Source organism: Macrobrachium nipponense, chromosome 12 (genome assembly GCF_015104395.2).
Source record: "Macrobrachium nipponense isolate FS-2020 chromosome 12, ASM1510439v2, whole genome shotgun sequence".
Lineage (NCBI taxonomy): Eukaryota > Metazoa > Arthropoda > Malacostraca > Decapoda > Palaemonidae > Macrobrachium > Macrobrachium nipponense.
In genome coordinates, this window is record NC_087205.1 from 84,562,348 (window position 1) to 84,578,860 (window position 16,513).

A 16,513-nucleotide genomic window follows, 5' to 3' on the forward strand; every position below is an offset into this window, starting at 1 on the left:
TGGAGAGTCCTGAAAAAACTCCTCTTGACGAGCGTTTTATAAAGCGTCAAGCGTCTAAGAAACGTCCTGAACAGTAAATAAGACGCCTTCTACAAGTCTTTTCTCTCGCAAAGCGTCCTGCCGAGCTTCCACCGAAGCGTCCTGGCGAATGTCCACAAAAGCGTCCTCATAAGCGTCCTGCTTTAGCGTCCTGGGGAAAGCGTTCCTGCTGAGCGTCCTCAAAAAAAACGTCCTGCGTAGCTACGAGCGTGTCTGAGCAGAGAACACCAAGTCTTCTGACGAACGTTTCAGAGAGGACTCGTTGAGCGCCCTGATGCATGCAAGGCCCGCCAAGAGGCGTCCTGGCGAGCGACCTTGCCAACATCTCAATGTTTATGACGAACCGCGTTTTACGTATGACGTTGAATATTTTCAAGGGACGTCCTCATGCGAGTCTCCATGGAGAGCCGCACGCTGCTCCTGAAGTGTGTGAACACTAAAGGAAGACGTATGGCTTTCGTCTTCAAGACGAGCCTTAAAGACTTCATACTTCTTACAAAGACAGTGGCCGCCTGTGTCGACAACTTGCGTCTTAGTAATGCAAAAGAACATCTCCAGAAACGCACTCAGCAAAGGAACGCCGAGCGTCCGAAAGACACCCTCGTAAGGTGCTTGCCGAGCGTCCTGGAGAATGTCTCTACTTATAGGACGTCGAGCACCTCCAAAAGCTTCCTCACGTCTAAATTGCCCTTCTTATGCCGAACCAGAGACATAAGTTGTTGACTGTGCAAAGCAGCTTGCCGGACGTCAAACTATCAGCTTGCTTTTTCGAAGTAAAGCGAACGTTACATAACGTATACGGAGCGCCATGAGAGGAGGACGAATACTGAGTTGCTCCTCCAAAAGGTGGAATCTAGAATGTCCTTGATTACCAAATTCTTTTGGAATGCTAGCGAGGTTGAAACAGCTCTAACTCATGAGCGTTCACTTGCAGGAGGCTCAAATCACTCTTCTGCAAGATGAATGAGCCTCCTTAATATGTCCTTAGGAAAAGAGCCAGTGCATTCTTCGAAAAGGGTACTGTGGTCTCTTCCTGAGCACCATACATTACCCGAAGGACCTCTTACTTCCTTCGTTTATGTAAATAAAATTCGAGAGCCCTGACAGGGCACAGGACTCTTTCATCCTCTCGTGACGAGAGAGAGGATGTGAAGCGTCCTCTTCTCTAAAGCTTCTTTAGGGGACGCGAGTCCTTCTGAGAGCTCCAACCCCTGTGTGGGGAGGACGCCTCGGAGGACGAGAAACAATCCTTCAAGATTCTGCACGTGCTCGATCTTCGGCAGCCTGGGAAGCGACAACAGGACCTGCCGAAAGGAAGCCAGATCATCATGAAAAACCCGTAACCCTCCTTCGGCTTTTGACATGCCCTCTCCCTGGTTTCCTGGGAGTCCGACAGAGGTCTAGGCCTAGAGGCGTTATGGGGCCGATCTGACGTTCCCTCCTGACGAGAGAGAGGACGTGAAGCGTCCTCTTCTCTAAAGCTTCTTAGAGGGCGCGAGTCCTTCCGAGAGCTCCAACCCTTGCGCGGGGAGGACGCCTCGGAGGACGAGAAGCAATCCTTCAAGATTCGTGCACGTGCACGATCTTTAGCAGCCTGGGAAGCGTCAACAGGTCCTGCCGAAGGGACTCCACATCGGTGGGGAGCCCCCGTAACCTCTTGCGGCTTTCGACATGCCGTCTCCCTGAGTCCTGGAGTCCGACAGAGGTCCAGGCCTAGAGGCATTATGGGGCCGATCTGACGCCCCCTCCACAACACAAGGGGCACTACACTTCACAACACTGATTGGAGAGCGAGCACTTTAGTCTAAGATTACTTGATGTAATCCTCTAGCAGACACTTCTTCTAGGCCCGTAAGCCATACCACAGGGTTAGGCAAAATAAAATCTACAGGAGGTTAGAAGGTTCATTATTTCTAACTTCTGTTTACTGTGGAGGAAAACTCCTGATTCTAACACGCTCTAAAAATGGCGTAAACATGGCAATCCTACTTCTTCCCGTAATCAGGTCCACACATTACACTAATTACATTGAACTATGCAAAGAAAACTGTAAACGTCAAATATACTAAGCGAGTGTCTACCGAAAGTTCCGGTAGCCCTCACCTTAACCCATGCAGACAACAAAGTCTGAAACTAGGCTAACTAGCTTCAGACATCAAATAAGCAATGAAAAAATTTACGATAGCGTTTATGCCTAGCCACAAAATCCAAGTCAATAATCGAAAGAATAATTAGGATACTTAAGCGGCTAATGAAGTTTCAAAATCCTAGGCGGAGGTCTGTAAACAGTTGTTTACCGACCGGCGACAGAAAAAATATGAATAGAATGGAATAGTTTTCCTGATATCCGCCTCCCAGTGCGGGAATGGGTACTACCACCTGGCGGCCCACTGCGTGTGCCGCGAATTTTGAAATTCTGTCGGACTTCGGAGAATACAGCTATATATATATCTGTCAGGTAAGTTTCATGAACAAACTATTGGGCATGAAAGAACACATTTTACTGTTTCCACTCCGATAAAAGATAAATATAAATCTCGTAGTATTCTGATGAGATAAAGTGAAAATGTCGAACTGAATCTGTTGATTTTTGTTTATGGAGTAAACATGCCCTTAGTGGAAATGGAATCTATTAATTTTTGTTTATGCAATAAACATGTCCTTAGGGCCAACTACTAACAAAAAAAAAAACTTAAATTTCATTTACAACAATACGTATTCAAGCGATATTTCGACTTGAAAACACTTCGTATAATGTAAAATAACCTTGTCCCATATAAATAGAGTATCATGAGATTCATTTCTAACTAGAAGCAAGACAATCACTCTAATTTAAGTTCAATGCAGCAAAATAAACTTACCTCGCAATCGCCCTCAGCTGATTTCCAAACCAAACACTGATTGCTATGTTTGTATTTTATAATACAAGCAAATAGTAATATGAAATTACAATATTATTGGATACAGTGAAGTAAAAAATAACTTTTTAAAAGATCCATGGAAAAGATGCATATTCATTATGTTTGTATTTTATCATACAATACTAGTATGGGATTATTACATAGTCTAATTTTATATCGCATGTATATGGTGAGACCCCCTTAAAATTAGCTCCAAAATTAGGTCTTCAAAAGTCACATGATACGCGAGTATATACGGTAATACTATTATTTTCCTTTACAGGCAGTACCCGGTTATTGGCAGGGGCTCTGTTCTTGGCGGGATGCCGATAAGCTAAAATTGCCATTAACTGAAAACTCTGCCATTTATGCAAGTTTCGGTTAATAGTGTCGATAACCGGTTAATGGCACCTTTATTAGGTATGTTATGTCACCGAAACTTTATTATCAGTACCTTATGGCACCGATAACCGAAAACCAGCCCATTATGGGACCATATATCACTGATTTTATGGCGCTAGACAAGCACCAAAAACCAAATCACCGTTAACCGAGTCCGTCGATACCCCGGGACTGCCTGTGTTCATGTGGATATATACATTCAAGAAAAGTATATTTACTAAATACAGAATTGGTACATCAGTTTTGTGTAATTGTCTTTCGGCCCCAGAAAAAAATATCTTGGACACACCTAGGGGGCCTCCCCCTTAACCCTCTTACGCCGATTGGACGTATTAAACGTCGAGTCAAAATGTCTCCCGTATGCCGATTGGACGTATCATACGTCGGCTCAAAAAAGTTTTTTTAAAAATTTGCGGAAAAATACTTATAGGCCTACCAGCCGAAAACTTTTGAATCACGCGCCTTGGGGGATGCTGGGAGTTCACGGATCAAGGCGTTGTTTTGTTTACAATCGCTACGCAGGCGCGCAAGCGCGAATTTCTTTCTTCTCGCACTAAAAAGTATTAGTGACACATCTCAAAAATTATTTCGTCACTTTGACATAAATTTTGCACCATTTTAAATTATCCTTTACATGAAGTATTATATATGAAAAATGCGCAATTTCATGTAAATACAACAAAAAAAATACTCATGATTGTAGCTTTTATCAGTTTTGAAATATTTTCATATAAATAACGATAAGTGCAAAAATTTCAACCTTCGGTCAACTTTGACTCTACCGAAATGGTCGAGAAACGCAATTGTAAGCTAAAATTCATTCTTATATTATAGTAATATTCAATCATTTGCCTTCATTTTGCAACAAATTGGACGTCTCTAGCACAATATTTTGATTTATGGTGAATTTATGAAAAAACTTTTTCCTTACGTTCGTGCGATAACTCTTCCGATAAATTTTTTCGTGCGAATGTCCTAATGTTTGCACCCTTTTAAATTTGCCGTTAAATAGTTTTATATATGGAAATGTGCAAAATTTCATGCACAATACAACTAAAAACAACCCATGGTTGTAGCTTTTATCAGTTTTGAAATATTTTCATATAAATAACGTTAAGTGCAAAATTTTCAACTTTCGGTCAACTTTGACTCTACGAATGGTCGAAAAACGCAATTGTAAGCTAAAACTCTTATATTCTAGTAATATTCAATCATTTACCTTAATTTTGCAACGACTTGGAAGTCTCTAGCACAATATTTTGATTTATGGTGAATTTATGAAAAAAAAAAAAAAAACATTTTCCTTACGTCCGCGCGGTAACTCTTCCGAAAAAAATCAGAATTTTTTTGTGCGATTGTCGAAATGTTTGCACCATTTAAAATTAGCTGTTACATAAAGTTTATATATGAAAATATGCGCAATTTCATGTAGAATCACAAATAAAAATGATTGAAGGTTGTAGCTTTTCTCGGTTTTTTTTTTTCGAAGAAATATTTGCATATAAATCACGATAAATAGAAAAAAATCACGTTTGGTCAAATTTGACTCTACCGAAATAGTTGAAAAACGCAATTGTAAGCTAAAACTCTTACAGCCTAGTAATATTCCTTCATTTTTCTTCATTTTGAAACAAATTTGAAGTCTCTAGAACAATATTGTGATTTATGGTGAATTTTTGAAAAATATATTTACCTTCACTCCGCGCGCCGATTCGCGGCCGCAAGTCTCCGAAATACGTACATCGCATTATCCTAATATTTGCTCTCCTTTTCATATTAGCCTTTTTATAGAGGTTCATATATCAAAATGTGTGCAAATTCATGAAGAATACAATAAAAAATAAGTGAAGGTTGTAACTTTTTCCATCTCCGAAATATGTGCATATAAAAAAATATATATATAAAAATTTCGACATTCGGTCAAATTTAACTCGTCCGAAATGGTCGAAATCTGCAATTCTAATCTAAAACTCTTACAGTATCGTAATATTAAATCATTTGTCTTAATTTTGAAACAAATTGGAAGTCTCTAGAAAAATATTTAGAATTACGGTGAATTTTTTAAAATAACATTTTTTTACGTCCGCGAGTTACGAATTCGTACATCATTTTGTGATAATATTTTTCTGGTGTTGCTTTTATTGTTTTACTATGTATTATATATCAAAATGATTGCAATTTAGTGTACAATACAACGAAAAAAAAGTAACTTGTTAGCTTTGACCGTTTTTTGCACAGCGTGATTTGAATACAATTATCTATGAATTTTTTTTTTCGCTACCATATCTCGCATTATTTACATATGATAATGATATTATTTTCAATTTCTGATGATTGCATACCTAAACTTCAGGCAATGACAAAAAAATGAGCCAAAAATGAACTCTTAATCTTTAAACTAAGGCGCGCTGTGTTTTTTTGAAAAAAATTTATTTTTTTCCCGCTTCCGCGCTCACTCCAAACCGGCGCCGGCATACAGGAGAGGTTTTGATTTTTAGGGCTTCGGCGTAAGAGGGTTAATGGAATGCCAGCTACGCCACTGTTATGAGGTGAAAGGCTGTGTCCTAAACTTCAACTTATAAAAGTCCAAGCACTAATAAGATGGATCTTTTAAATAAATAAAAAAAAAAAAAAAAAAAAATAAATAAATAATACAGTAGACCCTCGTTAACTCGGACCCTGATAACTCGGATATCGGATAACTCGGTCTATATCAGAGAATACAGATGTTTCCCCCTAAAGGCGTTTTCTTTGTCGCTGATACTACATCCATTTTCTATGTCAATCGTCTCTGGCGTTTTTTTTCATTACATCGTCAGTCGTTGTGATACGAGGTACACTTTAAACATACGTATTATTCTTCAATAATTTCTAGCAAAATGCCAGGAAGAGGTATTCGGAAGCTTGTAACACTATCAGTGGCCAAGAAACTGGAGTTAATTCGCAAATTAGAAGCTGGAACTACAGTAAAAAGTGTTTGTGAAGAGTACGGTGTGAAGAAACAGACTGTATCAGACATTCGAAAAGCTAAAGATAAACTCCTTGCCTTTTCGTTAAAATACAATATAACTGAAAGCCGTGAAAGTTCATTTCTTGGAAGTAGAAAAAGGATGCGAGTTTCTAAGGATGAAAATGTGGAAGAAGCAGTAACAAAATGGTTTGTGCAGCAACGATCGTGCGGTATAAACGTTCGTGGAGTTGCCATTCAAGATGCTGCTCAAAAGTTGGCTAGACACATGGGAATTAATGATTTTAGTGCTAGTGATGGGTGGTTATGGCAGTTCAGAAATAGGCATGGACTTTGTAATAAGTGTTGCACGGGGAAGCAGGCAGGCGTCCGTCAAGGAAGTTGAGCCATTTAGGCAGAAGCTGAACAAACTGATTAAAGATGAGGGGCTTTTAACCTCCCAAATTTACAATGCCGATGAAAGTGGTCTTTTTTGGCGTTGTATCCCAAAAAATATGCAGGCTTTTAGAGATGAAAAAGATATTCATGGGGAGAAAATTAGCAAAGAAAGATTTTCATTCTTGTGTTGCGCTAATGCCGATGGCCTACATCGTTTACCTCTTGTTGTGATGGGTAAGTCTAAACGCCCGCACATTTTGAAAGACTGTATGAACCATCTTCCCATTGTTTATTACAACTCAGTAAAGGCTTGGTTCAACATGGACATTTTCAAAGACTGGTTTTTTAAACATTTCATACCAGCAGTGCGGAAATTCCAAGAAGTGCTAAAGATTTCTCCTAAAGATGTGAAGGCTTTGTTAATTTTAGATAATGCCCCTGCCCACCCAAGTGAATCAAGCCTTGCTAGTCATGATGGGAAAATTAGAGTTCTGTTTTTGCCACCCAATGTCACCTCCCTGATTCAGCCAATGGATCAGGGTGTAATTTATTCATGTAAGAGACTGTACCAGCGTAAATAACTTGATGAAATGTTGTGTGTTATTCAAGATGAGAATGAGACTGATGATAGAAGAGGTGAGAAAACAAAAGCAAATATCAAGAACTATAACATAAAAGGGGCCATATTCAATATCGCAAATACTTGGAAAGAGGTGAAAACAACAACATGGGTAACGCATGGAAAAAACTTTTGTACAATAATGATGTTGAGTATAACTTAGAAGGTTTTGAGCCAACTGATTTTCATCGTCTATTTACAAGAGCAGGGGAACAAGTTTCTTTGGATGATGTAAGAGAGTGGCTAGAAGAAACAGACGGTGATCCAGGCCATCACGTTATGAACGATAAAGAAATAGCTGATGAAGTTCTTAAAGGTGACACAGAACAAGTGGAAGATGATGAGGAAAAGGATTCTGATGTTCGAATTCCCAAACTTTCAGTGGTTAGAGATGCCCTTGACACAAATATTACATACATAGACTTAACAGCAGACGAGGAGAGCAACCTGTTTTACCCACATTTTAGAAGTATGAGGGATATTATCATTCGAAAGCATCACAAACAAGGAACGCAGTAAAAAATTGATTCTTTTTTCAAGCCAGTTGTCTCTTCTCAACCATCAACCATTCAATCTCCTGCCTCTCCTCAACCATCAACAAACTTTCAGTCTCCTGACTCTCCTCAACCATCAACCAGTGATGACGAGTGATGTGAAGTTTACATAAAAACTCTTGAAGGTTATTTTTGTAATAAAAACTTCTGATGTTTTTATTACGTCATGTTTTGGTTTTCATAAAAGCAAAAACAAAACTGAGCGATTAAATCTAATTTACAGTGTACAGTGTTTTCATGGTTTGTGGGTAGGTTTATAACAGCCGATATCTTTACAGGTGAGTACAGTACAGGGTATCATATTTCTATTTGAGTCTTACAATTGGTTACTATGGTAGGCTAGGCCAGCCTAACATTCGTCAGGGTATTTAGTTACATAAACACAAAAAATAAACAAATACAGTAAACATCTTACTTGTTTACATGCTATGAGGGTAAGATAGATAAAACAAAATAGCCTTGGTAATTTTACTTGAGTCTCGTAATTGTTTACTATGTTAAGCTAGGCCAGTCGGTTAAGTCGGACAATCAGCATACTCAGACACCCTTCCCCCCATGTAGTCCGAGTTAACGAGCTCTACTGTAATTAGAATGGCACAAGAAATAGAAGAAAAATAAAATTTCACTAGAAGGCAACAGAAATACAGGCTCTGAACTTGTATTTGCATCCAAAGTCTCCAGTTGACCACAAATACCTGACAGCCTTCACTGGACAAAGCAAGAGATCCTCTTCAATACTTGTAATGGATGACAAGCAAGATCCTATCTACATGTCATGGGTCTTCACTAAATCAGGTGGAAATGTATTGAAAATTACATAAAATTGGAAATGTAATCCATTTCATTATTAAAAACATAGCTGTGCTCTGTATAATAGGTCAATGAGGAAAAAACTCCCAAAAATAGCTAGTCCATTCAAGATGTGCAATGCTAAGTATAAACACAGACAAACAAACGAACATCCTTCCCGTGGACTGGTATGTCAAACCCGGCTCTCACAAGAACCAAAGTAAACTGAGTTGTCATCAATTGACCTACATGTCAAGGATGTCTGTTAGTCTGTCCAGTACTGTTTCCTTCCTGAGTTAAAGCATTGTGAACTTTGTATCACTTGTTCTCTGACTATCCTCTCCATAAGTTAAGTCTCTTCAGAAAGCTTCTATCTCAAGATGCATATTGACTTGTAAATATTTAATAGAATACATCACTTTTATAAGTCCAAGTGTTTCAAGCCATCCTTCACATGACTGATGAAAGAACTGAGAACACTTTCCACTTCATCAAAGCTGGTCCCAGTCACTATACAAAGACCTTTCCATAACATATAAAAATCTTGCTACATGCACCAGCAGAAAAATGTATTAGTTGCAGATCCATTAAAGAAGCTTCCTATAATGACTCATATGGAGGCTTCACAACCCTTTTCAGGACCAAGGAAAGAACCAAACTACATGGTTTGAGAGACCCTCAAAGAACCCTGGTATTTTCCAAGTATTGGATGAATCTCTGCAACTCCATTCATGGCCAAAATTGAGTCTACAAAGTTCAGGTAGTACTAAGAGGAGGCAGATTTATAACCCTAGATGGCACAGACAGAAAACTTACTGCACTGAAGTAAGAGAAAGAAAATTAAATGTGCAGTGGAGATGACTATATCAACACCCTTCTTACTACAACAATATCAGAATTGACTCGACATGGACTAGTAAGGTTGTCAACTGAGGTTTCACATGACCTTGCATTGATTGTGGCTGCCTCCTTTACCAGACCTCTACCTGTTACAAATCTGACAATATGACATCCTTTCTTCTCTTGAGACTGTCAACAAGCACACTGTGCTTGGAACTATGGCATCTCACCTGCTTCTGCCCGCAGGAAGATGTCTACTGTAAGCCAACACAGCCATGGATTTTATGTTGCCCTGGCACCTTTGTTAATGTTGTAAAGTTGTGAGCATAGCATTTCCTTTCATTCTTACCAAGAGCAGAATGAATGCTGGCAGTCAAGGAAGATAATGTGGGCCCTTATTAAGTGTGTTCCCAACCTTGACTCAACCAGTCTGCAAACACCAACATCTCTGGGGGCAGAGAGAGACCATCCAGACTTTCTCATAATAGGTGGCTGGGGCCCTGTTACCACTGAAGGTTTTCCAGGTCAGCCACTGAGGCTATTACTGGGCAGTGTTCCAGCAGTCACTGCCAACCTCATCCTTGGCAGATCAACAGAAGTGGCCACAACACAGAGCAATTGCATGAAATGAGTTCCTCTAAAGATAAAAATTACCTGAAGCAATTGTATGGAACTAGTTCCTCCAATGATAAAAGTTACCTGAAGAGATTGCCACAACTTGTCTGGATAATTTGGACCTTTTCAGGACTCATGGATCAAAGTGATAACCTCCTGATTCTATCCTCTGTCTGGGAAATCACATCCACTTCTACTGATGAACATACAAGAACTAAATGACACTTGGCCAGATTTCAAAGTGGTATGGTGTCTCAGGCTTTGACAAATTTGACAAAACAGATCCAGATATTGTCTCAAGTCTATTGCTGTTTCCTCCATAATCAGCAAGTGACCTAGGGAGAACTTAATACTATATGTTTAAGTATAATTAATAATAGTAACATACTCAACTGACACTGAGAATAAAATACAAATAGAAAGGGATTCATTGTAAAAGAAGTTTGTAATTAGTATTGGAAAGCAATTCTGAAAAATAACAACCTGATGAACAATGGCAATCCTATTAACAGCACAACAAAAAGTGAACTGTGGACCATGATATTAAGCATACATATGATTTATGGGATTATGGTGAAAAAACCCAGTTCATTCTCACAAAATGAACTACTAGAAGGAATCATTTGCATTAAAAGCAATAGATAGTTTAAGTATATCCTTCAAGTTCAGTATGCTTGGGAACCTATTATTCATGAAGGACATTGCAAAGTTTTTCCACATACGTTTGTTTCTGTACGTACTTTTACCTTCTCTGATCTAAAAGGATTGCAGACCCTTCTAAACTTCAACTTTAATGACCAAAGAAAAACTAAAAAATTCTAAGTAAGGCAATTAATTTTTTAAAATGACTAAAGGCCAAGAAATAAGCAAAATATCATGTGGAAAGACAGAAAAATTAGGATAAACTAATAAAAGTTTGCATAAGATGTTATCACCTATGCATAAGTTATCCAAAAAGTATTAAGTTACATGCATGCAAAATCCACATACAGCATCTAAGAACATGCAAATTCTCAATGAACCTGTTTTCTATACAAATGATGGCACTTACCAAGAATCAGTATCAGCAACAACTGCCACAGCCTCAGATACTTGTGGATCCAAAGTGGAATGGTGAGATGCAGCATACAGATCCTGCCTCAGTACATCCTCCCATTGGTTAACCTGAGTGGTGGCATGAAGCACAAATACAGATGAATAATGGTCTAGTACTCCTCCCAAGAGAGATGATGCTAAACTGCTACTTGAAATTGAACCAGAACCATTATTTGTTACCGTTTGTTGTTGTCTTAATCCACAGCTTATTCTGAAATTGATAAAATTATACACATCAGGTCTCTATGACAAGCCAAAACATCTCTGTATAAGCACTTAACTCTACACAGTTATGCTCAATACAATTTCTAAATGAAGTTTTTAAATAAAAAATATTTTTCATACAAACCCATCAATCATTTAGAGCCCCATTTGCTGTCACAATTCCACCAAATGTGAATTCTGATGTACTGTAGTCAGAAAAACAGTAGCTATGAGCCACTTCACTTCAAACCCACAAAGATCCAGCACTTGGGAGAGGGGCACTCTGTAATCTTTGCATATAGATGCTGACAACTTCAGGGGGAGCAGATGAATGAAGTTTGCAATCTTAAGAATACATAAAGGAGTTCAATGGATTGATGTCCCTCTCACCAAACAGAAAAGGAAATTACCACATTTAACCTGATAAAGAATTATGGTTGCTGGGTGCAAAAAATGTGTAATGAACCGTAGCCATTACTACTTCTGAAGAGCCTCGAACCCTGAAGGTCTTGCTCAAGGCTTCCACGTGTGCAAACAAAGAAACAAAGTGCCTAAGCCTGCATGACATCAGTGGATATGTGGCTGATCTCGGAGCTGCTTCCATGATAACAAGGATCTGGGATGGTCTACTAGTAGCTGAAACAGGTAAGGGAAACAATCCTTGTATGGCTACAAAGAGGTAATTCGCATCATCTGGAAAGCATGGTGTCCAGTCTCACAGATGGATTCAGTTGAGTTGAACAATATGCAGTCTGTGGTTCAGGCTTGTTGCAATGAAGTCCATGGGGATATAATCCATTGCAAAAAGGAGCCTTGCATACTTTCAAATCCCGCAACCACTACAAAGGCATAACTTGGCTTCCCCTACCGAGGCTCCAACAGGATACTTAGCTAGGAGAACCAAAACCAACTAATACTTCAAAAGCCAAATCTGCCTGGACTACTATTGCAAGGACTACAGAATACAGTCTAGGATGGGATAACATTGGGTAAGGGGGAGGGGGGTTCTGGCCAGGGATGCCTTAACAGCTAGTCCACAGGGACAGAGGCTAGAAAGGGCAGCCTCACTAGAATATCAGCAGCATCAAGTGCAGCAGGGGGAGGAGGAGCAACATCAACAACCAGAGCAGCACTGGTAAACACAAACACTGGTAAAAGAGGTAGCAGAAGCAGCAGACAAGAATATTGGCCCCATTTTATGAAATCAAATCTGATAACACCAAGTACAAATTGTGTTGTTATAATGTCCTTTACCTCATGAAAGTGGAAAATCAAACTTAGCAAATTTTATGAAGTATATTACACTTGCTGCCGACAATTAAGACCTCAGGTTTGTTAGCTATGAAAAATTAAAAATTTGGCATTGTTCAGATGCGGAACAAACCTTCGGTCTTAACAACACGATAGACTTTATACTTGGAGGGAGGTACAAGTAACCTGAACCAAGTGGGGGTTCAGCCCACCTGACCACCCTTTCTAGAAGAATAAATAAATGAGTATCTAAAAACTCAACCTTCTGGGATTAAACACAATGAGACATGTCCAGATTCATTGCATTCGTGGAAGGTAAAGAGAACTCAGTCTGTTCAAGCAACAAACCATGTAGGCCACAGGAATTTGTTAATTTGCTTTCCAACTTACAGACTAATTTCAGGGCAAGGGCTATACCTTCAGTAACCATGAAAATGCTACAGAGAAAGGAGGGTTCTCTTGTTGATGAAGTAATGCAGAAGCTTTTTATGGAATGTTAGTAGCAGACCTGAACTATCAGACAGTTCTCATAGTGAGAGTGGTGAATATGGTTATGTTTTAGTATATCATAGCTATGGACAAACCTACCTTAGATATTTTTTTAACTTCAGGTTTTATCAGAACTGGTCATGGATGAGAGGAAATAACAGAGGAGGAAACAGATTTGTCATGCACTAGATGTGGTGTGAGTAAACAAAGAAAACGTGACACCGAAAGTTCAGTTTGTAAAAAATTGGTGCTCTGATCAAATTTTCTACTGAATGTAAAGTAATAAAGATTTTCAGACTAAACAACTAAAATGACCTTACTTTACTCCATGGTTTAAGAAGTATCACACTGAAATGAATCACCAATAAAAGCTACATAATTCAGCATTTGAATACTAATTACCTACATAACATTTGCATATTTTATCACTAATATAATAAAAATGTTATTGTTATAATACAATTAAGTTTGTTCATACTTACCTGGCAGATATATATATAGCTGTATTTCTGACGTCCGACAGAATTTCAAAATTCGCGGCACACGTAGTGGGGCGGTCAGGTGGTAGTACCCATTCCCGCCGCTGGGCGGCGGATATCAGGAACCATTCCCATTTTCTATTCATATTTATTCATGGCCCTTGTCTCCTGAGGGGAGGAGGGTGGGCACTCTAAGTATATATATCTGCCAGGTAAGTATGAACAAACTTAATTGTATTATAACAATAACATTTTGTTCATGAAACTTACCTGACAGATATATATATAGCTGAATCACACCTTCGGATGGTGGGTAGAGACAGACTAGGATTTTTTAGGAAATTTAAATTAAAATAAAAGATTAACTTATTGGTTCCTTACCTGATAGCAAAGTAGACTATGTGATTACTGTCACCTAAAGCCTGCTTATGCTTTATCAGAGTTGCCAGCCAGGTGTTGACCTGTAGTGCTGGCGCTCTCTGGATGCTCTGTCAACGGGGGCGTGACCACAATGCGACAAGACCATCTAGGCAAACATATGGCAGTAACACAGCAACCGACCACCACCTGACCAACTAACGCAAAAAACCCCTGATATTAACACTATGGAATGGGAGATTTTCACAGAAGATCTCACCATCAACCAAAAAACACAATAAACTAACCTAACTAAGCTAAGGGATAGGGAGAGAGCTACCTTCAGCCCCCAAAACTGTGTCTGCCGAATGTAAGGTCCCAAAGAACTACAGTTCTCGTAAATCGTCCTCACATCCCGGAGGTAATGTGAGGCGAATACGGAATTGCTCCTCCAGAAGGTGCTATCAAGAATATCTCTGATAGACATGTTCCTTTGGAAGGCAAGAGAGGTAGCTACGGCTCTGACCTCGTGAGCTTTCACTTTAAAGAGGCTCATATCAGTCTTCTGGCAAGATGAATGAGCCTCTTTAATGACGTCCCTCAAGAAGAAAGCAACAGCATTCTTCGACAACGGCAAATCCGGTCTCTTCACCGAGCACCAGAGATTACCTGAGGGACCTCTTATCTCTCTAGTCCTATTCACATAGAACTTGAGAGCCCTGACAGGGCACAGGGCTCTCTCTGGTTCTTGACCCACGAGACTCGATATTCCTTTGATTTCAAAGCTCTTTGGCCAAGGATTAGACGGGTTTCTCGTTCTTAGCCAAGAAAGAAGGGTTCAACGAGCAGACAGCGCTGTCTCCCTTGAAACCCACTAGGCTACTGAACGCTTGGATTTCACTAACTCTCTTCGCCGTCGCCAGAGAAGTTAGGAAAAGCGTTTTCCTCGTTAAGTCCCTTAGAGAAGCTTCATGGAGAGGCTCAAAGGGACTTAGCATCAGATGTTTCAACACCACATCTAAATTCCATGAGGGCGGTCTTGCTTGTGGAATTTTGGTAGTTTCAAACGACCTTAAGAGATCGTGCAGATCCTTATTGTCGGAGAGGTCCATTCCTCGTGGCGAAAAACGGCAGACAACATACTCCTATAACCCTTGATTGTAGGAACTGCCAATTTTTGCACATTTCTTAGATAGAGTAAGAAATCTGCTATCTGATTCACAGAGGTCGTGGAAGAGGAAATTCCTTCCTTCTTCTTGCACCATGCCCTGAAGGAAGACCACTTAGACTGGTAGACAGCTCTTGAAGAGGCTCTTCGAGCATTAGCGATTGCTCTCGCAGCTGCCTTTGAAAAGCCTCTCGCTCTGGCCAGCTTTCGATAGTCTGAACGCAGTCAGGGCCAGAGCGGAGAGGTTTTGGGTGAAACCTTTTGAAGTGGAGGCTGTACTGAGTAGATCTCTCCTCCAGGGCAACGTTCTTGGGAAGTCCACAAGGAACGTCATGACCTCTGTGAACACTCTCTTGCTGGCCACATTGGGGCAATCAGAGTCAACCTTGTCCCTTCTGACGCTGCGAACTTTCTCATTACGTCCCCCATGATCTTGAATGGGGGAAAGGCGTAAAAATCCAGGTCTGTCCAGTTTCCAGAGCAACGCGTCCACTGCAATTGCCCCTGGGTCCATAACCGGGGAGCAATACAGAGGAAGCCTCTTCGTCCTTGATGTAGCGAACAGGTCTACTAGAGGACGTCCCCCACAATTTCCATAACTTTTGACAGACTTCCTGGTGCAAGGTCCATTCTGTTGGTAGAATCTGATTCCGGCGGCTGAGAAGGTCCGCCCTGACATTCTGAACCCCTGCCACGAATCTTGTCAGGATCTTGATGTTCCTTGCGTCTGCCCATAGCAGAACTTCCTTCGCCAGGAGAAAAAGGGATCTGGAGCGAGTCCCTCCCTGATTCTTTAGATACGCAAGGGCTGTGGTACTGTCCGAGTTGACTTGAACAACCTTGCTTGACAGTTTTTCTTTGAAGAACTGCAGCGACAGGAATATCGCTGCCAGTTCCTTTACATTGATGTGCCAGGCTACCTGTTCCCCTCTCCAGGAGCCTGACACTTCTTCCCCCCCTAGTGTTGCTCCCCAACCGGAAGTGGAAGCGTCTGAGAACAACACTAGGTCGGGGCTCAGAAGATTTAAGGAGAGGCCCTCTCGTAACTTCTGAGGGTCGAGCCACCATCTTAAGTGTACTCTTACTTCGTTGGAGATCCTTAGGATCGCATTCAGGTCCCCTTTCGACGTCCATTCTTCCGCAAGGAAGAATTGAAGAGGCTGAGGTGCAGTCTTCCCAGCGAGACAAACTTTTCTAGTGAGGAAATGGTGCCCAGCAGACTCATCCACTCCCTCACCGAACAAGCTTCTCTCTCTAAGAAGGCTGCGACTTTCTCTAACCCCAGTCGCTGACGTTCCTGGGATGGAAACGCCCGAAAAGCCACTGAATCCATCTGAATCCCCAGATACACGATGGACTGTGTCGG

The 16,513-nt window shown here is 40.4% G+C and overlaps 1 protein-coding gene across 1 annotated transcript in view; it reads right to left on the bottom strand.

Annotated features, from left to right (window-relative positions):
* Positions 1 to 16,513, bottom strand: part of LOC135224626 (uncharacterized) — an 80,651-nt gene that overhangs the window by 13,087 nt on the left and 51,051 nt on the right. Inside the window, exon 11 of the mRNA XM_064263818.1 lies at positions 11,156 to 11,410. Within this exon, the coding sequence (XP_064119888.1) occupies positions 11,156 to 11,410 (255 nt within the window). The remainder of the gene's footprint in view (positions 1 to 11,155; positions 11,411 to 16,513) is intronic.